The 24774-nt window shown below is 39.8% G+C and overlaps 1 protein-coding gene across 1 annotated transcript in view; it reads right to left on the reverse strand.

Annotated features, from left to right (window-relative positions):
* Positions 1 to 1903: 1903 nt before the first annotated feature.
* Positions 1904 to 24774, reverse strand: part of maml2 (mastermind like transcriptional coactivator 2) — a 33338-nt gene continuing 10467 nt past the window's right edge. Inside the window, exons 2-5 of the mRNA XM_082503539.1 lie at positions 8292 to 9461; positions 3591 to 3755; positions 3395 to 3503; positions 1904 to 3300 (exon numbers count right to left, since the gene is read on the reverse strand). Of these exons, the coding sequence (XP_082359665.1) occupies positions 2468 to 3300; positions 3395 to 3503; positions 3591 to 3755; positions 8292 to 9461 (2277 nt within the window). The 3' untranslated portion in view covers positions 1904 to 2467. The remainder of the gene's footprint in view (positions 3301 to 3394; positions 3504 to 3590; positions 3756 to 8291; positions 9462 to 24774) is intronic.

Consider the following 24774-nt stretch of genomic DNA (forward strand, 5'->3'; position numbering starts at 1 on the left):
CAGTAGGTAACTACAACGAACACCATCAACCTCAAAACACGACAGAGCCCTGACTGCCCACGTTTAGCTCCGCCTCCAGCGGCATTATGCTGTCAGGGGTATTTGGGGGGAAAACACTAGCATTGTTACCAGGTTTAAATAAATGCTCTTATTTAAGTAACCAAATTTCCCCTTGTGGGACAATTATAGGATTGTTCTATTCTATTCTATTCTATTCTTATGCTGATATGTTGCTGAACCTGTGTACTGCACACATCTGTTTTCTATATTTTATTGTATTTATAAATGTCTATATATGAAATTTTATGCAAAGATTTATAATTTTATTTTTAATATTTTATTGTATTTTTTTCACCAAATTAATAGTTTAGCTACTGAAACTCTGGAAAGATAACTCTGAAAATAGCAAGACAATGGCAAAAAAACAACAACAACAAAAATCAAAAACAAAGAATAGACTGGACCCAAAACATTAAAATATAAAGAACACAAACAATTCCTCCTAGGGAATTTGAATTAACTTTTCATTGTTGATGGTCACACGTCTTTCAAAGCAATCGGTAAAGTATACTTGGCTTACCTGACCGAGAGGCTGTGCCAGATACTGAACAGGACAGTTACATGCCAGTGCATTATCGTATCATAATACATCCAATTTGGGTCTTACATCAGGCCAAAGAGTTTAGATTAATGCATGAACCTTACACTACCTCCAATGCAAAACATCTGTGTAAACTCAAAAAACCCCCAAAATCATATGACCCCCTTGGGGGCAGTGAGAAGGAAAAACTCTCTTTTAACAGGAAGAAACTTCCGGCAGCACCAGGCTCAGAAAGGGGTGGTCATCTGCCGCAACCGGTTGGGGTGAGACTTACTTTCTGTAAGTTGTTCATTTTGAAACATTTTTTAATCATTATAATTGTTTGTGCCTTTACTTCAGACAAGACATACTGTAAACATATTTCCAGGCTTCTCGTTTTATTTTTTAATCATGAGCGTTATTAGCTAAAATACATAACCAATATAATATCTGCTTTGTAGGGTTCAATGACATTTTGTGCAAATCATCATTACATAACAATATTACAGTCCCTCAGCAACACTCATCCGCAGGTGTAATTATCTAGAATAATGGTTGTTTCAGTTCAGGCAGTGCTGAACATTTTGTTTTAAAAGCTGATGTTTGGGGGAAAAAAATCATACAGCAATCATCACTCGCTTTCTTTTCAGTATCGCACACTTTCGCCTCACTTCTCTCAGTGTGGTACTGAGACACCTTAATAAAAAATAGTCCAGAGTAGAAGGACTATGTGTATGTATGCAGTATTTTTTCTTTCACTCTTAGATAGGATGTTCCTAATTTTGACAATTCTTAAGATGAAAGAAGGCTGTCCTCGTTTGATTTATATATGACTTCCAGAATATCTTGTCTGTTTTGGGGACAAAATGAATATGCATAATACCATTTTTGTCAGCCTGAAGAAAACAGTTTAGGTTTTGTTTGTGTGTTTGATTTTGTTTCTTTGGTATTCATTCACTCTGCTGACTTGTTTCCATCCAACTTTCACTTTTGCTTTTACTTGCTGGTTAGCTTTAGGTACCAAAAGCTGCATGGACAGATTTGGGGTAGTTACAAACAAAGAAAAAGCTTCATTAGTGCCTTAAATATTTTAAGGCACTAAAAAGTATTTTGTTAAGTTTAAGCACTGTACACTACTTGTTTATTTTTATGAAAAGGTTGCCATTTGGGTTAAAGTGTGTCATTTCAACACACTAACCCTGTAAAGTGGGACATAACATCAAAGCATCCTTTAATTAAGAGTATCTACATGCGCTGATTTGGAAGTATGAGATGTAGTAAACCAAACTATTCATTATTAAATAAAGTCAACAAAAGCACAACTTGAGTCAAATAAATTTTATTAATTACATGTAATATAATGTCTACTTACTATTCCAATAATTATTAAATATAACATGAAAAAAAATAATGGTTACATAATTTAAACTGTAACTACCACAGATGAAACAGTTTGAACAAGAAGGAAGTAAAGGGGAAAAAATGCTTTTGCAAGCTTGCTTGTGTCTGGCAGCAAAACACTGGAAAGCTCATACCACGTGATGCTAGACTTTGAAACACAAACCAGGATGAAAAGGAAAATAATGGCAATATTTTCTTTTCACAGTGTGAATTTTGTACTTTACTCTATAAGACAGCACAGAGCACAGACCACAAAAACAGTGACTGCATAGAAAAGCAATTTCTTGGCCAATACACCAGGAAGAAATACGCAGAGTACATAGAACACAATTGATTTTCACAGTAAATACAATACAAAGCAATTCAGTATATCTGGGTAATAATAAGTCTATAAAAGTCCATTTTAATATTACTTACAAATGTAATCCTTTACACCTCTACAAGCTCTGAGCTGTGGGTCCATTTTTAGTCATTTGTGACCCAAATTCACGAGTGGCTACCAAGAATCTCATCCAAATTGATATCTTTCATCCAGTCATCATTTCCAGAGCCCGATTTGAGCAGGGAATCTATGAAGTCTGAGTCTGCATTGATTCCCGGAACTGTGTTGTCCCCCTCTGGGAGGAAGTCAAAGGTCAGACGGTTAGTTCTGTTATTATGGTAGCTGCTAGAGCTGGGACTGGGCTCTGTAAAGTTCCCTGCTGGTATCCTCGGTTCAGGTGAGGCCTGGTTAAGGTTTCCCACGGCTGAGGGAGAACCCATCATTGCCTGACTTACTCTCTGGCCTATGTCTCTTAGTGGAGGGTTTAGAGTGTGCATGCTGATGTCTGGTGCTACCTGGTTGGGAGGGGCAATGTGTCTCTGTTGGAATGGATGGTTTGGCAAGTCCTGCACACCCTGGGACTGTAGTGGGTTGGGTAGCTGCCTAATACAGAGTCCAGGTGTCACTTGCTTGTTGGCTGAACCCCAGCCCATGTTGACATTTGTCACCAACCCTCCTACACCCTGTCCTGGCACAGAGGAACGCAAGTGAGATGTCAATCTCTGGTGCTGTACACCTGCCACACTGTTTATCCCAAAAGACTTTCCTTGTGTGTTTGGGCCCTGGAACCTGGGTTTACTCGGATTCAGTCGAATTTGACTGTGACTGTTTTGCTGCTGGCATTGGCTGACACAAGAACTGGGGTGACAATCTGTCCCAATAGAAAATCTACGGTCTGATGGTGAAGCACTCATCTTTGAAGCAGAACCAACTGCAAGGTGACAAGACTGTAGGGTCTTCTCAGGGCCACTGTTAGGACACTGGGAGGAGTTTCGACCTGCAGAAACATCAAACAAAGAAAAAAAAGTTTTTTTATTAAGATTGTTTGTTAGCATGTAAAGCATTCCTTAATCACTAGAAATTTAAAGTACCTGGGAAGATGTTTCCCTGCTGAACTCCAGCTATACTTCTTGACTGCTTGTAATCTGGCGGTGGTCTTGTCAGGTGACGACTAAACTGATCATGTGTGTTGTCTTTGTCCTTGAAAGTAAAAACAGTATATTCATATGATTGATCAAAACAGTCTTAATTAATCAGTGAAAACGGTATGATGTAAATGCAGCTTACTGAATTGCCGATGGTGTGCTGGGGTTGGTTGAGCTGTCTTTGCATGGCCTGTGTTTTTGGAGGCCCTTTCTGCTGGTTGTTTGGGACCGGGGGTCGTGGCTGTGGCTGGGCTGACATGACTCCTAAGCTTCCATTAGTGGGAAGCCTTGGACCAGCAGGAAGACCCTTTGAAAAAGAGACAATAGGATGGTCTTACATTACTCTCAGTGAAAGCACAAAATCAAAACATTGCAACAACACAGGCGTGCCAGTAGGGGGCGAAACTCTACAAGACATCATACATCTGTTTCAAAGATGCTATTCAACCTCCAGAATGTGGTCAAGGCTACTCCCTCTGCAGATGAAAAAGGGAAAAATGGAGGGGGCTTTTTTTTTCTGTTCTTTTTTTTTTGTTGGGGGAGGTGCGGGGGGTTCAAGTCATCCTCAAGGCCTGCCTCTCCCCTGATAATTGTGTCTAAAGAGAGTGGAAAGAATCCCTGAGACAGCAGGAAATGTGTGCCGATGGGAAGTTAAGCGCCAGCACCATGACTACCTCCATTTAATAAGCTCTCCCTTACTGATCACTGTGTTGTTTTTGGCAAGGAGGCATTCCATCCTCTAGAAACCCATTTGGCTCCTGACACTATCACTGATTAAAATGTTGTAGTCTGCGGCGCAGGAATTGAGAGATCCAAACTAGCTTTTTGTTTAAAGTTTTGTGCTCAGTGTATGCTTTTTTTGTTGTTGTTGCAGATAATCTTTCACCATGTGAATACCATGGTGCTTAAGATGTTACAGTCCTTCCATTTCATATTTTCTTTAGCTTTTTTAGACAGCTGTGACGACCATCCAAGCGCTCCAAATAAAACTAGCCTTTCATGTGGACACCCTCACAACACACAAGCTTGCATCAAGTGCGAACATTTGTCATGAAGGAGGTTAATGTGCACCAAATCCAAGTCAACACATACTGTGTATACAGTGTCAGTCATTGTGTTGACTTAAAATGTTTCCCAGGGTAAAATGGATTAGAAATCCAACAGTGCATTTACCAGAAGCTACTACTTAAGGACAGAGTCTTTGCAGAGAATGAATATCTACAGGGTAGTCGCTTTCTGATTTTCTGAAGAAAAAAAGGAAGAATATGTGTGTGCGTGTGTGTCTACTAGTCTTAGTGAATGATAATGAATGGACTGAAATTTGGAGAAGTAACGAGACAGGATTAGAGACTAAGGGAAGCCGAAACTCATCAGGAGTCACAAGCCACTTCACGTAAGCTAATATTCGCCTTCTCTGCCCGAGTTCAACCCACACAGCAAACCAAGCATGGCAATGAGGTTACACAGGGACTGAAACATCAAAACAGTGGTTTCTCCTCTTACAGTAGAAAGCAGAGTCACTGGTTTTGATTTACTTTATCCATTTACTGAGTCTATAAGAAAACGTGACCTTCAAAGACTTGTTCCCCACAGAGGTAAACTGAAGAGAGCTTGATCCATCTTTGTTGTAAGAAAAGACCCAATGAGGGGTGTTTTAGCGTGTACAACTGAGTAATCCTCTGTCATCCTGATGTGTCATAAAGCTGTTTTCCATGTTTTCCCCTCTTCCATTCTTCACAAGTTTTTTGTAAATGAATACCACATGTGGCTCGGGCTTGAGAGAAGGAGCGGAGTGATTTAGTCTCCCATCCTGCGGCAGCGCAGGCAGCTGACAGTGATCCAGGCCCAGCCTCGCCGGCTCTCACACTGCACTTCCTCCAGTCTGGTCTCAGGATGCTGTCCCTGGGGAGCGCCTCGGCATCTGGACTTGGCCGCAGCTCCCTTTCCCAGGAAACAAGTACTCCCTTCACAGCACTGCTGGAGTGACCTGGTAGGCTCAACCCCTACGGCCCCGCTCTTATCCTAACTGAAGGATCTGGTGCCACAAGATCGACAACAAAAGTTGAGGAGTCCTTATTTACTTTGAGTAAACCTTTATTTTTAGATGTTGCCTTAGTTTTGAGTTCTACTCAATGTTTGCCGTTACTAGACAGTTGTGTAGTAGTAGTGATAAAACAGAAAGGAAATGTGTTAGACGGGTTATGACATCCAGCTCAGGTCTGCAGCCAGATTATGTGGCATGCACTGTGAGCATTCGGCTACTTTGGCGACTGGGTTCATGCATTTCAATAAGGACAGTATTCTCCAGAAAGTTTGTGTGTCGTATTAAAATAGGAATTGGTATGGGATGATGAAATCGCTGTCAAATGTCTTCATTTGATCTGATGCAGAGAAAATACGGATGTCGCTTTGGATAAGACTGTCTGACAAATATTTGTAATGCATGTGTACACAACTGAATTTGAAATAAAAAAAAATGTAAACATAGGTCATTATATTGCTATAAAGATATTTAATATGGAAAAATATTCAGTAACTATTTGACTTGAGTCATTAAGGAACTAAAAAGCTTAACTTTCACTAACATAGTTTGTGCTAGAAAACCATTTTTCTTTGTTTCCCTGAAAGGTCTTTCTGGAAGCGAAAACTCCATACAGAGCTTTTTTCTTTTTATTGAAGCAGTACTTTTTCCACTGCTGCAATATTTCAGAAATTAAAAATAATAAACACCGGGATTGCCTCATTCTTTATTAGCACTCATATTACACCCCAAAGTATTTTTTCTTTAGCCAAAACACACAAGACAGCTACACAACTGGTGAAACTAGCAACACAAAATTTTGTCCTTGAGACAGCATTGCCACCAACCACAGTAACTCAGGTTTCATAATGCATTAGTGTCCTCTAGTGCATGCTGCTCCAGAATGTACTCGTATGAGTACTTTAAGTGGGTGAAGCGAATATTGTGCAACCTCAGAGGTTTACACAGTGGTGGATTTGAATTTCGTCAGGTTTGATTCAGAAACTGATTATTAGTAAGAAGCTTCAAACATGTTTGGACGTGCATGCTTTAATAACGGTCTCCAGCTTCAGGCAGTGGAAGGAAGCCCACTGCTAGTTACTTGTGTTACACAGGGGATCAGGGCACTCTTTCAGGACCTTTATTTCTCTGGCATTACTAATTCAGTTCACTGTGGGAAGAGACTCCACTCTTTTTCTCCTCTCTATAAGCTGTCCCTCTCTCATTAGCTGGACTTTTAACCCTGTACATGCTGGCTAAAATTTACAAACACCATTATCAGCACTTTTTAGCTCAGCTTGAAATTATAAATAGTGTCCATAAATTATAAAGGTCTTTTTTGTAATCCTCAATTCTAACCCTATCATATTCATAGCTACGTGCTGGTTATTTGGTCACATTAAAAAAAAGAATCTCTTTGGGAAAGCTGTCTCACCAAGCCCTTAACCCCTCACAAACTTTTAAAAAGAGGTTTTACTTTAAGGAGCTCTGAAATAATGTTTAATAATTCAACAAATTCACAAGTCTTTTTCATTATTTGATATCCAGCTCTGTTAAGTGTCTTCCCCTTTTCTCTCACTGCAATCCTTTTTAAATTAGATACCACATCTTACATATTTTATAAAAAATGCTTATTATCGCTAATGCAACACTAATACTACTGTCACTATTACGGCAGCCAGTACATTTGCTTGAAATGATCCATTGTGTTTATGAAAAAAGATTTGAAATATTGTGAAATGGGGTCAATCTGAGCCCAGAAAATGCTTTTTTTCTTTGTCTATTTAAATCATCTACCAATCTTTAAGCCCGTGTATTTCTGCCTCAAACATTTATGTAAGGCTTCTGATATCAGGAATATTTGTCAAGTAGTTTCAAGGTAACCATGAACAGCCACTGTTTAAAGTGTAAATAGCTCTAGCAGTGGTAAAACTGGTCCCGTTTTGATGTGTTGATGTAACTGTCATGATCCTACCTGGTTTACTTCCATGTCTGCATAACTCCCTCCCTCTCTCCTTCTTCCCACCCTCTCCCAGTCACCCAAGCACTTCCCTTGATCTGTAGAGGTTACGAGAGCTCTGTTGCGGGGCTCGCATTATCCTTTCACACAAAGGCAGCTACAGATATTGTTGGTGCAAAAAATGAAAGAGGGGAGGGTCTAAATCTCTCCAATCATAACAAATCAGTGATTCAACCTCCGGCACTAGGCTAAGCAGATTACTGTCATTTTCCACCACTTGTCCCTTGTAGCTAACAACCTCCAATTAGCAAATCCCGCTGTGCATATCTGTGCCCTGACAGGGAGCCACCATGACAAGCAGAGAAATTAGAAGTCCTGCATGATAATCTACCATGCTCTGGCAATCTGTGTCATCGTCAAACGCACACACACAGACATTAGCAAGAACAATAAAGTCGCAGAATAAACAGAGCTGCATTGTAGCTGTTTTAGACAGCAGGTTGGCTGCTGCAAGCAAACTGAAGATGCCAGCAGGACAACTAAATCAGTACGTTTGATTGTGCTTTGGATTATGTTACTAGACTTTCTACAGAAAAAAAGGCAGTCGGTGCTGTTATTGACTTTGTTCATAAAGTGCAGTAAAATAGAAAAATGAAACATTCTGTGGATCAAACAGAATGTTAAGTAGCCATACTGGTCTCAGTATTTTATGGCACTAGCTATGCTTGATATGCCGCTATGGGCACATGTTATATCAAATCTCTTAATTGTGGAAGCCGTCCTTGCTGTAGAGCTGAAAAGTTAAAATAGTGTTTTCACATAAGGGCAATCGTGTGTAAAGGAATTTTGGACAGAGACCTTACCTGCCGCTGCTGTGACGGTCTGAAAGGCAGCCCTCCGTGAGCAGTCTTGGTTTGCAGACAAAGGGCTCCTGATGTGGGGATTTGTTGGTTCTGGAAATGAAGACCTGAATGTGGCTGATGTGGGCCCGGTGAAGGTGACTGTTGCTGCTGTTCTGTCTTGTTCACTGGGTTTGTCATGATAGACATGGGCTGGCTGGCAGAATGGGGTACTTTGGGGCTGAAATGCAATGTAGGCTTGGTGCTGAGAACCTTCATGTCCAAATGATTGGAGCCATTGTGGCTGGTTGATTTGAAGAGACAGTTGTTGATCCCTTTATTGTGAGAGCCAATCCTCTGCTGGTTGAGTGGGAGTGGGCTAGAGACATTGTCTTGAGGGAAGGTGCTGGTGGAGGAGTGGGTGCTCATGGAAGGAGCCCAGCTGGTCAGGGCCACAGGTGCGGTTTGGTGGTGGTGATGGAGAAGAGAATTCGGTTGCTGCTGGTTTGCTGCCATCTGCTTTAGCTGCTCTGCGTGAGATATTTCAGGCCAACAGGGCATCCTTGGGTGTCCTGCCTGAGTGTTTGCTTTTTGCGATGTGGTGGTTGAAGACGTGCTGGTCAATGTGAAAGTGGGCCCTGCAGAAGCGGGTCGAAGCTGTGGTGAGCCACAATGAGCCTGCCCAAAATCAGGTGAGTGCTCTGTCTTTATCGGCTTCTCCAGTGGAGAGCACAGACTGGCAGCTGCTCCCGCCGAGCTTGGCCGTCCTAGATCCAAGCCAAATGTATCATCCTGCTTTAGCATCTTTTCAAACTCCAGGTCATTCAGTGTAGGCACCGTCTTTGTCAGTTCATCAAAGAGATCCTGGAGTTCTGGATCAATCTGACCTTCATCTTTGAAGTCAAACATCATCTCTGCATTTGACTGGTCACAAGACTGGATCTCAGAGGGCTCTTTCTTCATTTCTTTCAGGGTCATGTTGAATATGTCTGACCCCAGTGCATGAGGCATCATGTAATTCTTCCTCTGCATGCTCATGGCTGAGGTGCCTTGCAGAGAATGGGACTGGGCTAAGTTGTGGTCCACACGGACCCGCTTAAAGTCTGATCCAGGGAAACCACAGGAGAGGCCATTTTGCTTTGATATTTGTCCTGGGGCATGCCCCTCAATCTTCCTTCGCAAAGATCCATGAATCTGCAAAAAACAACATATAGAAGTTAAACCCAGAAAAAAAATATCAAAGGCTTTTAACATTTACCTTTTTATCACCAGGTAAGCAACCCCCTCCCCTCAAAAATAACCCCAGCAGGTATGCAGTTCAGATAAACCCAGAGTTCAATTATTGTACTTAATGGAAAATATGTCATGTGAGAGAATGTAAAGCAGTTCTGAAAATGAATACACTACACAGACGTGAAGTGACACCATGTATTCAAGACTAATTTCACACATATTAATTAACAAATGCTAATCTTAAAGTTAAAAAAAGCAGTGATTTCTCAAACGGTTCATTCTGGCATCAATCACAAATTAGGGTAAGACTATGCACGTTCAGATTGGGCAAAATTTGAATACACAGTTTTATTTAAACTCTTCCAATACAGCAAGAAGGAACTGGAAAAATGTTTTGATATAATGTAGCCTGAGCGCATTGAATGGGATGAGAAGATAGTTAGGAATCTGATATAGTCGACAGACTGCAGAGAGAAGAATAAGCTCTTTGTCTGTTTCCCTCATTTGCATACATTATATTTTCATCCATTGTGCTTCGTTAGATATACAGAGTTTCTCCTTTGTGGCTGAGATTCTGCTTAACATGCTGGTGCAGATATCTGATTTCCTTTTGTCCTCTACCCATGTCTTCATTTAAGGTAATAAGAACAGAGGTGGAACTAACTAAGCACACAGCAACACTCTTAACATCCTAACTGTGAATTTTACTATTCCAAAAATGAGTCATATTTTTAGGAGAAGATATCATCATGTCAACAAAACAATACAATCTCCAATATGAGTCTTTAACAACAGTGAGGAAGGCTGTCTATTAAGAAGCGATCTGTTGTGTAAATGCATTCATACAAATGGCTGATTATCTGACCATATTTTAATGCGACTCCTGCATGGAAACAAAATGGTTTTAATTGTACACCAGCCTGATCATAGGAGGAGTATCAGTGTGTTGCATATTTCACTGTGGAACAAATTTGACTCATTTCCACTAGCTGGCATTAAGATGATTCATAGCTTGAGGCTTTGGAGCGAATCCTGCAGTTCACTACATTTCTACTCTGTTCATGTCATATTATTTCTACTAATGCTCTTAACAACAGTTCATGTTAATCAAGGTACAAATATCTCTGACTCACCAAGCCTGTAAATGCTAATACATGTCCATGCGTGCTTCGACACAGTAACTGGATGATGACAATAATGCTGATGCACTTAAAAGCAGAGGGACATTGTTTTGTTTAATCACACTGACTTTGCATTTAACTTTATCTCGCTAATACAAACCATATTTTTTAAACCACAACTGCAAAACAAAGATATCCAGGAGAAAATTCAACATGCAAGCAGCAGACCCTTACTTTTGCTCCATTTTATGATGAGTATGAATCCACTCAAAAAAAAAAAAAACTACGGTCAGTTTTCATTCTCTTGGATGTTTGCCTCCTATTGTGCAAAATAATGTATGTTGAGAATTTGCACTTTCAAGGTGCTTATAAAAATCTGTTTTTTTCTTAATCTAAGCTCATCCAACAGCCCCAACAGGGCTTGCATGTGCAACATTTGCCACATTATCTTGAAATCTGCATTAAGGATTGTTTCAATAGTAGAAAAAGAGAGTAGTATTTAAAAAATGTTCTCGACAGGGACAAATAAGTAAACAAAGTAGGCTGGTAAGTGAAACGTAATGTACGTTTTATTGGTTTGCATCTAAAACCAAAACAAATAATAATAAATAATAATAATAATAATAATAATAATAATAATAATAATAATAATAGTAATTAAGATAATAATTTAAAAAGTAATGAAACAAAATAAAATGCAACCCAATACCAAACAAAAAGAGAGGCAATAATTTAAACATGCTTTGCTAGATAAAGTAACCTCAGCAGACAGTTTCTTAGAGTCTAGAGAAGAAAAAAACCTCTTATCTTAATGGCAGTCTGGCTGCTTGATTCCTGCTTAATACAGGGAACTCTGGAGTTGCATATAATTTTACACTGGAAATGCTCCATGAGTTAATCAGCCATATGAACTTTTTCCATCTTCAATGAGAGCCGCATAATCTACGACATGTGATTTTCTCCAAAACCAGATGAGAACAGGCTTTTTTTTAGTGTGTGCACCTCAGGTACATGTTCTCTCATTCCACAGGGCTCTTTCTGGAAAAGACAGACAGGAGTACTCCTCATGGTTCAAGGCACTGTCAGTGAAAACACATCATGAATAATGGAAAGGACAGTGCATGTGTTGCAAAAAGCCACTGTGAGAGAGGGTTGCCTCATTTCTGTTTCTGTGCCATTTAAAAAAAAAAAAAAAAAATAGCCAGGAGTAGTGTTCAGTTCAAACTTCAAGGATGAAGTGTCTCAAGACTTTGCAGTTGAGATTTTCTCATGCTTCAGTCACTCATATGTGTCACGATACTGGCTTCAATTGGGACAAACCCCAACGTCAAGCGCAAACACTTCACAGCAAAAAAAGGACCATCCTGCTCACTCAACTCTCAGTACTCGGATGCAGTGGCCTCACAGCTGACCTGAAATCCTCATGACTGATCTCCTAGTGATCTCAAAATAGATTTTTTGATTAACATTTAATGAGCTCAGATGCTCTGAATCACTTTGAAAGAGATTCCTTCTGCATGAGCGGCTTAAACCTATATATTATATACTGATCATCTAAGAGAGGCACGCGCAACTGCGCCGTTGATTTTCTGTGTTGAGAAAACGTTCAGCCACTGTCAGGCCCAAGGTTTAGCACAGTGTGTACACCAGGATTTTATTTTTTTTCAAAAATGGATTAGTACAAGCTGGAAAATCAAATTAAAAGTTCTCACAGATATAGTAAACCGAAAAAGAACCCAATACGGCACAGTGCAGAGCCGCTGATCCAAGCTTGGAGACAATTTTCCAAAAAATGATTTTCCTGAGGAAATTAAGAACGATAAGTTCAGTTTTGAACATATTCCGGTTCACGTTTGTTGATGATCTTTGACTGTGTCAGTGAGGAACCTGACCTTGGCCATGTCAACAGAGCCTATCTGTTCATGTGAGCTGGAAGGCTGTTGGCTTGTGTGTCAAGCTGAGCACTGCAGTGATGCTGAGCAGTGTGGATGGGGCTCCGGGTGAGCCATCACAACGGCGCAACACCAAGCCTCATGGTACCATCTGTCAGTCCAGTGGCACAGCCCTCTGAGCCATACATGCTTTAAGGGTATAGGTTTTAGAGTGTTTGCAGGTTTTGTGTCTGCGCATGTGTGAGTAAGAGAGTGTGGCTCAATGAGAGATTGAGCTTGCCAGCCTTTAATCTATTCACCAGAGCCTTGAAACATGTTGCAATCTGCTCCTGAGAGAGCTATAGACCTCCCTCTCGGCATTTGACATGGAAAAAAACAGTCCCAAAATAAAGGAATAAATACGACTATTGTGTTCCTAGGGAGACATAATATTTATGCAGTTCAGCAGGTTGCATACTGTTGCAAGAGGGGATTTCAGCTCATTTATTGCCAGATAAGAAATAAGAACCTTCAGACCAGTGCCAATGATCAGCTGTCACACAAAATTCATCTGCAGGCCCAACTGTGGAAGGTTCCGTCGAATTATAAAATTTGAACTAGCTGAAGGAAGCTGCAAGCTATGATAGTGTAGCCAAAAAACATCCATGATAACTTGAACATTTTCATTATTTTAAGGCTCAGACTTGGTATTTATATTCACAAGGCAGTATATAGGCAAATCATACTGTGTGTGTGTGTGTGTGTGTGTGTGTGTGTGTGGGGTCATCGAAGCGGTGGGGGGGATCCTTGTTTGTTTTACTCAGCACATTTCAGTGAGTAGCGAGGTAAGCAGAGTGTATTTGATACTATTCAACAAAACAGAAAGAAAAAAAATCTCCAGGATAACAGTGATGTCATAGCAACCACTAGAAAACATACTCAATCACTACCGACAATTTTGCACTTCAATTTAAATTTAAAGAGCCATCTTTGGCTTTCACACAATACAAACATTTCATTGAACAATAGGATTTGCATAGAAGTAAGAATAAGAGGAATTTAACTTTAGTAGATGCAATAATAAGTCTTTTTATTATAATTCAGGTATTCTGCTTTTGTTAGATAGTTACATTGAATTGAATTCATATACCGTAAGGTTACACAGGAATGTGAGCACAGGTTCATGGTGTGCCTCCCTAATCAGGCTGGTGTGTGTTGGGACGAAGCAGCACACTGCAGAGGTGGGCTACTTTTGGCTCCTCAGCACTTTGCATCCCCATACTTCCTGACACAGTTGTATTAGATTGAGGATGCCCTCCAGAGAGCAGGCAGGAGAGAAGGATGAGCAGCGGCAGCAGCAGGAGGAATAAAAGAGGCAGCTTTGTGGCAGCCTCTGGGAAATGGGAAGAGATGATAAGAGCTCCTTTGAAGAGAAATCATCCATTATGTTTACTGAGGGCAAACTTTTTTTTTTAAACAGTTACTGTATCTCAGTTCCAGCATTCCGTAGAGAAACTTGCTATTTTAATCAAAAGCAGCTTGAAAACTAAAAATCCTGTTAGACATTTACCTTCCAAAGAAGAGCTCCCCACTGTCCAAATCTGAAGATTACAGGGAAAGATTATAGCTAGTCCTTGCTTTGGCATGTTCACAATCCAGAAATATTTAATGCGATATCACCAAAGTTAAAGGACAGGAGAACATTCTCCAAAAACATGCAAGGACATCATAAGAACTCATATAAGCCAAGCAATGCAGCTCTCTTTTCTATTACCAGGCACTCTATGTAATGAAATGCAAAACTCTGGATGACAATATATAAAAGGTCTTTTAGTAAATCTACCATTTGTATTGATCTAAAAATACTAATTATTCTTCCCCAGGGCAGTAGTTTCAATGGCCTATATTCAATATATATATTCTGTCAGATACAATGACAGAGTCTAAGTGCTGCGACTAAGGCATTACCGCAACACCAGCTAGGCCGTGCCACTGCAGACGTACCACAGGTCACCGACATCGCAGTGACAAGCCGTCACATCACATCACCCATGGCCATGTGGCTCTCAGAGCTCCTGACACTGCTGTCGCCTCTCATCTATATGTCATTCTTAACCACAGAGACATTTACTGAGGAGGACTGAGGGCTCCCCAGATTCAGGAACAATCCTATGCATCGCATCCGACTCTATTTTCCAGTAAAAGGTATCTGTGCGATAAATTTGTGCAAAGCAAGAAATTCTAGATTCAACTGTTCTGATCTTAAAGTTTGTTCACAGTAAATTTTAAAACACCATTAAACCTCCTTCTGTGCAGCACAGCATCCATCCATTTAACAAACGCAGAGCTGGTCACCAGACACTGAGCTTTCCTATCAACTTGGCTAATTGCTAAGGTCCTTCTTCAGCTTAAAGTCTCATTGGTACAATACCAAGTGCTGTAAGTGTGTAATTTACCTTACCTTTATCTTCTTTCAATAGACGTACTGCACTGTTTCTGCTTAAGGGCAGAAAGTGAGAAACAACTTTCACTCTGAGAAACAGCTTGAGGGTGTGGGTGGGTCGACATACTTTAAATCAGAACATAAAAGAAATTGTAACAGCCAAGGTTTAAACCTGCAATAAGTTTTATACAATTCACCCCACCTGGGCTCAGCAGAAACAAAACGTAACCTTGTTACTTTTCTGCAAATTGGCAGATTAGTCGACTACCAAAATAATCTCTAGTTGCTGCCCTACCATTCATATTCCTCTACTTGTGTTTTTGATCTAAACTGGACTCTTTAGCTTGTTATGTAGTTGCCATCTGTGACTCTCCATCATTGGTGCTGTGAGAGTAGTGTACAATGGGTTTTGAGAGGTTTTCTTTTTTTTGTTTAGAACACCTATGACATCCATGACATTATGTGAATAGTTAACATCAGTAAATTTGTCATCTTTAAATTATCATACTATCACATTGTTTTAATAGGGTCATGTCACACATTGTTGATGTAAACACTCAATTTAAGGGTAGCAATATTTGCAGTAGCTCATTTTGATGTACAGCTTGTTACCACAGAAGAAGTAAACCAGGACTGTGAAGCACAAAAACATAGATCTTTAAGCAGGACTGTAGTATGTATGTATGTATGTATGTATGTATGTATGTATGTATATATATATATATATATATATATATATATATATATATATATATATATATATATATATATATACTGGATAATAAGATGTTTTTAGTTTTTCTGGAAAAAAAAAAATCTGTCTCTGAACAAGTTAAAGGCTCTTCTAGTTTGTGCTGTAACACTTGTACCCGTTAAAGGCCATTACCAAACAATTTCAAGTACCTTTTCCCCAGCAAACGCCAAACACAAGGCCTGCCTCCGGTCATGCCACAGGAAAAGGCACATAAGCAGGGAACAAGTTCCCTTCCTGTTTTCAAAGATGATTCCTATGGCATGCAGAACCGCTTCCTGCACACTAGGCTCATTTCACCATCTAAAACATCTGGCTGCTCTTTAGCATGCAGCTGCAGCACAGTGAGAGCCAACACTGCCAGTACTGAGTTGAGCAACACACTCCTGTGCCATTCCAGTCATATCTCTGGCCACTACAAAGAAAACCCATTATGTAGCTTCACTGGCTATTGTGCTAACTGTGTATATTATTCAGGACCTGCACTAAGTTTTGACGAGATAATCTTTAATTGCACCATATTTTTTGCCCTGCTTATGCCATATCACTCATCTATTATGATTATGAATTCCTCAATGCTCCCTTTCAAGTGCATTGATTGCAATTCCCAATCAGGAAATAACATTTGTCAATATCTGGTGTGGCTACAGCAAAGTGCTCTTCGGCAGCATTGGTATGGCGATTTCCTAGTGAAACAAGGATCCATTTTATATCCCGTGGGAAACCTGGGCTGAGTGGTTAATGCTGTACTAATGCTGCTTCACTCAGCCAGGCCTTGATAAGCCTCATGCTTTTAGAGAGGAGAAAACACATTTAGTGTTTTAAACCGCTTCAATGGAGAAAGCTTTGAAAAATCCACTAGTTGAAAAGGGTATACTTGTTGAGTTTTGCCATCTCTCTCAGCTTTCGCTTAAATTACACACACATGCATTTGGATAGGCGAGCAGTCACACTAATCTGCACTCATGCTACGAAACAATCCTCTGCTGATTCGGTTTGAAAAGGGACTTAAAAGTAAGAGGAAAAAATAAATGAGTGGGAAGCTTTGTTTCACTCCCACTCCTATCAGTTCTGTTCTGACATTCCAAATAAGGTCTGTGTAGCCCTGCGCTGGTGGAGACGGACACAGAAAACACTGCAGAGCTCACTGACTCCAACCAAGGAAAATGTGTGTGTTTTTGGGAAGACTGGAGGTGGGCGGGGAGGCATTAGGGGATTATGGTGCAGAAAATATGTGACCGTTGCATAAATCTATCATCAGACATCTGACATTTCCCAGAACAACAAAAACAAACCATTACTTAATACCAATATGAGACATATTAGGCTTATACCTTAAAAAAATAAAAAATCTGTCCAATTCCAAACTGTTTTACTTGATTCATGATAACTGTGGCCATAAAAAGAGGGGGAGGGTTTTTTTTTTATATGTAAAAAAACAAATAAAAGCATAAAAACTGATTATTTGGAAGGACTTTCCCACAATAAATAAATACATAACTTATCTGAAATCAGCTGTAAACAACTCAAATGCAAAGCTGCAAATGTTGTTGTGAGCTCTATGATCAACTCAACCACACAGACAAAAAAAAAAAAGACAGAATTTGATAAATGTCAACACTAGTTAGAAAAACTATTTTAGTCTGCGAGATAACTACTGCAATGCACTGCAAACACAGGAAACAGTGAACGGCAATGAAGGAATGAAGTCGAGGCTGAAAATGAGCTAAAATGCACTTTTCTTTTGTTTGCTGAAACTTTCAGATCTTAATCCAGATATTCACTCTTAAACCTGCAGAGATTCAGTGTTCCTGCGTTTCCCATAGACAGTGGTTTTCAAGAAACAAGCTCTGATATACCTTTCTAACACCAAAATATCAGACAAATTAAGGAACAAAAGTGAATGAGGTAGAAGTGAATGTTTAAAAGACAGACAGCCTCAGATCTCCGTTTGAGCATTTCAGGACTTTTTTTTCCTAAGGTAAACAGGAAATTGTCCTCTGTTGCTGTCCCAACTTGTAATTTAGACTAACAGTGTGCAAAATAAAACATTTCGTTGAAAGGCTGCCCAAACTGCCTTCCTACAGAGCCCTGCAGGTACTACCACTGTCTTGTGTGGTGGCTGTCACTGTGGAAGGGAGAGTTCAAGATTGCAGCAAAGCCTAGATCTCTGCGCAAGTTTCTGCATGCATGCTGCTCTTGTGTGTGTGTGCAGTCACAGGACTGGTCTAGTAGGCCTTCTATACCAGCGCTTTAGGTCTTGTTACATGTCAGCGCTGGTGAGAGACAGTCTAAGGTAATCTGTCCAAGTGGGAAAAAAAGTACTTTCCCATGATGTGATGGCAGAGGTTCATTCAAAAGGCAACCGTTTTGATTTTAGGCTGATTAGGCAGATTTATGCTGATTGTGACAATTGTGGGAAGCTAAAAACACCCCTGGGCATCCTATCAATCTATTGTCAAAACAGTTCTTAGAAGTAAAATGTCTAAATCCGACTACAACTGTATACAGTACATGTTTACACAAACACAGGAGCCTGGAGACTTTCTCTTAGCCCAACTATAAATACCACTTGTCAAGCCTAATTCTAACCTTGCAACGCTCTGTCCTCATCATACAACTCAATTATTTACATTATTAGGGGTTGCTTTATGTCCCAATAAGTAATAGCTGCAACACTTCCAGATCCTAAAAACATGAGTAATACCTGCACCACACACACAAGCTGCACCCTACAATTTTTATCTCAACGACACAGTCCAATTTCACTGTCTTAAATTGCAGGTAACTGCAGCAGTACTTGTTCTGCTTGCTGGGAGATATGTTACATATAGAGTATATACAAGATGGACAAGGACACTGTGCTACCATTTGTTAGTTAAACCTCAACATGAGGATTTTGGTTATTGCTATCTTTTTGTTTTGAAACTGGATGCGACTGACAAAGTAAGGAACATTGTGTTCTCACAGTATAGACTGATCAGTCACAAGGTAGTCTCACCTCACAACAAACCATTCCTTATCACTCATAGAACTGGGACAATAATTTACAAAATGAGCACTGTGCTGTATTCATTAAAACCAATAAACTTGTGACGTGTGGCGTTCTTCCCTTCTGGCCATTAGAAAGAATGCAGGTGTAAAGCATTTGCCCACTGCCTTCACTCGTTTTCATTTTCCACACGCTGAAGCTACATCTGTCACTGTCTGTGACTGGGAGTTGGAGAATCAATCCAACCAGTTCCTGCAGCAAGTGTAGAACTGGTCCGTGTGCTGCCACACCAAGCTTATAAGGGCGTCAAGATCTCTATCATGTGATAACAGACATGAGCCCATGCTAGTGACACCTGAGTCTTTCTGCCAGACATGAGATTAAATAATGAAAAGCACTGAGGACTGCTGTAGCAGCGATCTGCCAAATTATTTTGTAAGCAGGAGACGGCTTGGTGGAGCAGACAAAATTTCCAAAAGCAGCAGAAATTTGAATACTGAGCCTCTAGCCTCAAGTTAAAGTTGGCTTTGGTAACAAGGCAACCACATGCACAGGTAATCATGTGATCACATGTGTTTGACTAAATCAGTGGGGAGAACTGATGAGTGTTGCAAATTAGATTTAGGAAAGAACATCTCGTAAAACCTACAGTTTAACTGCTACTGAAGTGGAGTTCATCAAGAGCAAACTGCTTTAAATGTTCAAGTAATATCAACTAAATCGACTGAACAATAAAAAAGAAAACACCTCCAGCAAGGGAGCCATGTGGCATTTGATAAAAAGAGCTGAACAGAATCTGCTCCCTATGCCAACTCATAGGCAATATCATAGCAGAAGCTATCACGTGGCAGATAAACTAGTAAATCATAATAATGCCCTGCTACCATAAAGTTGACAGTAGAAACATGTTTTGCATTGTTTCTCCTCACACAGTTATGTAAATATGTGACAATGCTGCCTATATACCTTTATATACTGCAGGTGGAAAGTGACATTCAAACAAAAGGCAATACCTACCAAGCACCAGTGTGATGAGATTTAGGATATCTCACCGTACCTTATGCTGCTGTCACATGAAATTACACCTTGATAGGTCAAGGTTGTGTGCATTGAATGATTCAAATTGCCATCACAGGATATAATATTTGGTCTGGGTGAAAGAGATTATCCTGCTTACTTGTGGATTTCACAGCTCAACTGGCAAGGCGTCTCTTCACTGACTAGACAGCTGTTTTTTTCCTCTTCACTTTGACTACTTCAGGCAAAACAGATGAGCCTGTTGGTACAAACTAAGCCAAGGCAGCACAATTGTTTGGGAAATTCCTTCTTGGCAGGGGAATTAATTCAATGGGAATGACAATGGGATAAACGCAAACAGACATGTGTGTCAGTATTTTAATCAGATCTTTGAAAGATTGTTCCGAGATAATGTACTACTAACAAGAGCATTAGGAAATGCAGTAATAGATCAGTCTATATAATAACATATCAGTGTATCGGTGTATATTCTGCAAGTCAGCAGTCCACCATGAGGGTTGCTTTTTTACATTAAAAATCTGTGGTAAACACAGACTGTATTGCGAGCAACATTTACTGTAATACGGACAAAGTATTGCATTGGTGTCATTTTATCATCCTTCAGATGTAGCTCTGCAGCTTGAGTAGAGATACATCTGAAGTTACATCTATCAGGAGGAGGGAAAAGTAGCTCAACAGCACGGCCATTATGTACGAGAACATCGGGCACACAACGAACAAGAAGTCCAGCAGAAGACCCCATGGACCCCAAATCCCAAAATCACATCAGAGGTCTGGGATTATGTGAAAAGATTGAAGATCCTGAGACAAACTAAATCTAGAGATGAATTGTGGCAAGGACTCCAAGACACTTAAATGACCTACCAGTGAAATAATCTAAAAAACTATGTGTAATTGTTCATTTACTTTCTATTTGCTGCCTTGTTTTTTTATTTTGTGGTTGATGCCAAAACCGATTTTAAGGCAAAACAAATTCAGGTCAATATATCAGTCGATATACATATATCTTAGGATTCTATTGAGAAAGGAAAATTATGGGGTTGTTTTCTATACTGAACAGCATACACCCAGATTCCACTATCTATATCGGCCCACAATCTGACCAATACAGTAATTCATTTATTTCATAAACCCCCTTTTAATACCATAAATTTGTACTGTAGCACTGTACAAGTCACATGATAGTGATTACAGAATACATTCTGCAGTAGTCGACAAACTCTTCTCTAAGAGTCAAAGTCAACCTTGCAAGGCTACCTAAGCAGTCTGGAGTTAAAGTTAGGAAACAGTGGTTTATTTAAAGTCAATTAATTTATTACATTTGACCATGCCCGTGTATAACTGAACCGCAGAACACCATGCTGTTAGATTATCGCATAAAAAAGGTCGGCTTTGTTGCCGGATGTGGGAAAAACATCCAATAGACTCTAAAAAAAGCACAGGAAGGAAACTGGGGGTGGGGTGGCAGCGAGTAGCGATGGGGGTGTGGTGGTAGAGAGTGGGAGTGAGAAAGGAATGTTCTCTTCACTCTCTCTTTCTCCTCCTTGTTATCGTGCATGCACACACATAATAACCCCACTTTCTCACTATCAGCTATGAAAAGAATGCAGCATCACGGTTTTTCTCTGCAAGCAGGAGGGCAGGAGAAAGAGCCTTTACTTGCTAAATGATCACTTGCCATGTTCATTTACAAGAACAATCAACCTGCCCACCGCACAAAAGATAGAAAATGAGAGAGAACTCATTCTAGTAATATTCTACTAAGTGAAGTATTTCATGTTTTGATTTTTTAACTGTATTTTGATCATATTCTTTCATCTTATTAGAATTTCGTTTGGTATGCTCTTAATACGTTGTACTAATAGCATGTAAAACTGATCCAAAAGTTTAATAATTGATTGATTAATTATCATTCTTAGGCAGCACCTGACCTAACTTTCTGGTACCAAATGCAGTCAGAAATATTTAAGAACTTTTTAAATTGCCACGTGTGCCACATAGAGATGTTTTGCTTTATTTGGATCTACTCAAAGTTAATCATATGGACTTACAGGATACACTTTTTCCTAATTGCAATCTCATCTTCTGGAAGCAACATTCACCATATGGCTTTACCAGATTAAATACACTTTGTATTTTTTAGAGTGAGAACGATAGGATTCAAAATCAAATTTTATTTGTCACACACATAATCGTACACAATACGACATGTAGTGAAATGCTTATTGCTGTACAATGCCTGACCATTAAACTACACAACAGAAATTAAATAGTTATACAAACTTCACAAATTTAAAAATTTAGAAATTTGCAGTACAATTTTTTTTTAATCCGCAGTTAAATAAAAATTTTTGAAATTTACAGTTAAATTAAAAAAAAAGGCTAACAGATGTAAACAATAAATTAAGAATTTAACCTAAGAAATAGAGACTAAACTAAGAGTTAAAGGTCAATTATAAAGATAAAAATAGAATGTGCATATAAACAATTTAAGAAAGAAATTATGAGAAGTGTGCAGATAAACAGAGTGTGTGAGAGTCCAGTCATGTCCTACACCTGCTTCAGGCCCCGAATACCCTGGGGCAAGAAGCTCCTCCTCATTCTCTCTGTTTTGGCCTTAAGGGAGCGGACGCGCTTCACAGACCTCAACAGTGAGAAGAGTCCATTTTTGGGATGGGAGAGGTCCATCATAATCTTCCTAGCTTCGGTCTCGCACCGTTTGGTATAGATGGACAGCAGGTCAGGAAGCTCTGATCGAATGATGCGTTCGGCCGAGCGCACCACCAGCAGATCTCGTCTGTCCTGCGTGGTGCTGTTCCCAAACCAGGTGCAGATGTTTCCCGTCAGGACGCTCTCGATGGTGCAGGAGTAGAAGTTCTTAAGCACCCTCAGTGGCAGATGGAAGTCTCTGAGTCTTCTGAGGAAGAAAAGACGCTGGCGGACTTTCTTGACCAGAGTGTTGATATTACATGACCATGATAGTTCCTGAGTGATGAGGACACCCAGGTATCGGAAGCTGTCCACTCTCCACTGGTGCACCACTGATGATCAGGGGCTTGTAATTCCTTGCCTGCTTTGTACTGAAGTTCACGATTAGCTCTTTAGTCTTGATGACATTTAGCAGGAGGTTGTTCTCCTAGCACCTGGATAAAAGTTTTATAGGCAAATGCAGCAATACTGGACCGTAGCAAGTATCCTTATGGAGAAGAAAATGAAAATACTTGCTTAGACAGCAGGAATCCCCTTCCCGAACTTCCCCTTTTTTATTCCTTTTCATATTTCTTTAAGCAGTAAATACACCAAACTGCTGTCATATTATATATTTTGTGGAAATCAAGGCAATGGCCACAGTTATCCTACATGACTTGAGCAATTTGGCTGACATTAAGCAAAGTCCTACACAAAAATTGAAGTTTAAAGCAGATGTCCTCCAATTCATCATCAAAGTAAGGCTCTTTTATGGCCTGAGTGTCCATTTTAGCGCGAGATTCCATGTCTCTGTTCATAATCCTTCCTGTAGTCCTTTAGTGGAAAGAAAACAGAATTCACTCACTAGTTCTGCAAACAGCAGATATAAGAGTCTCTTTGGAAAACATATTATACATTTAATCCATTTTTAGAATCATCTGCCTCTAGACTAATTTTTTGCAATAGACCTAAAGATAAAGCAAAGTGTTAAGAAGTGTTTAAGGTATGTTAAAACAATACCGTGGAGGATTCAACAGGGCAGGGCAGAGGGAAATCAGAGATCGTCCCCTGGTTTCACATCTCGTCTGTGCGCCTCTAGGCAAGGTGGAGAGCATGCAGGCGCCAAAGCATAGCTCAGCACCGTGACACCTCACCACAGCAGAGCAATAAGGCAAACATTCCAGCTGCCACTTCTCAGCTTTATTGGTGGAGCAGAGGCAAGAAACAAGGCCATCTATGTTCCTCCTCTAAACCTCTATCTGACGCGCTAGTCAAGCTGGTCTAGCAGTCTGAGACGTGGGAAAGTCAAACATGTGATGGGTGTTAACAACAGAAATTTTGGTCTTATACGTTTGTCTTTGAAATAACTGGGTAAATTTATAGGGACTAGTTTGAACTGCAGTTAGACTTTCTTTTAGCAGTTTATGTTCCCAAACCACATCCAAACAAAGTGTTCTAAACAATGAATAATATCCAGGGAACTTTAACGTTAATGGTCATGTTTTAAAGTTCCCACAGTAATTATACCGTTTTATCTAGCTGGTAGCTCCATAACACAGGGCGAAGTAATATTGCTAAACATAAAAATCCTCAAATAAAATCCTGCAATACCACACTGGAATGACTTAACAAGCCAACTATCCTTTATTTCAATGCTAAAATTTAAACCATATGTATGTTTTGCTACATAACTATGATCTAAAAGAGTGTGATACTAGAGAAAAGTAAGTAACTGGTGTAACTAAAAAATAAAATGTAGCTTTCCCTTGTTAAATTTGTTAAATATTTTTATTAAAACTACTGAGAAAAGAAAATTCACATTTTTGATTAAAATAAGGAGATAAAAATGCAATGTGCTGTTTTTTGCATGTGCCAAATTTGCTTTTAATTCTTGATATTAATATCTAAACACAATGCTAACAACATCATCTAAGTTGTTGACTTTCACTTCTCTTGTATTTCACATGTATAATATTCCCCAAAGGACAGCCATAGCAAAGAACAGAACATTAGCACAATGCAAATTGAGTTGAACTATGACTTAGACCCCAGAGCACAGGAGAGTGAGGGATTGAAGAATAAGTGAACGCTTGTGCCTCTTTTCAGCACTCTGCAACTCTGGAGCCTGGGAACTTCAGCAGCTTGGCCGGGCTCTGAGAAATATCCTGAGCTGTAATGTAAACATGCCTGAACTCTGATCTAGCATGGCCCTTCCCCCTCCCAGTTTAACCCAGCATTCTGTGTAAGGGCTTTGCCAGTGACATCAGGAGCCCACTTACTCAGTTCCATAAGAGGGTAATGACCCTGGTGAGAATAGACTCTTGCTGAAAATATAGCTGTTTTGCTATATAAGCAACTGTTGCTTAGCAA

The sequence above is a fragment of the Aulonocara stuartgranti genome (genome assembly GCF_965226115.1).
Source record: "Aulonocara stuartgranti genome assembly, chromosome: 14".
NCBI lineage: Eukaryota > Metazoa > Chordata > Actinopteri > Cichliformes > Cichlidae > Aulonocara > Aulonocara stuartgranti.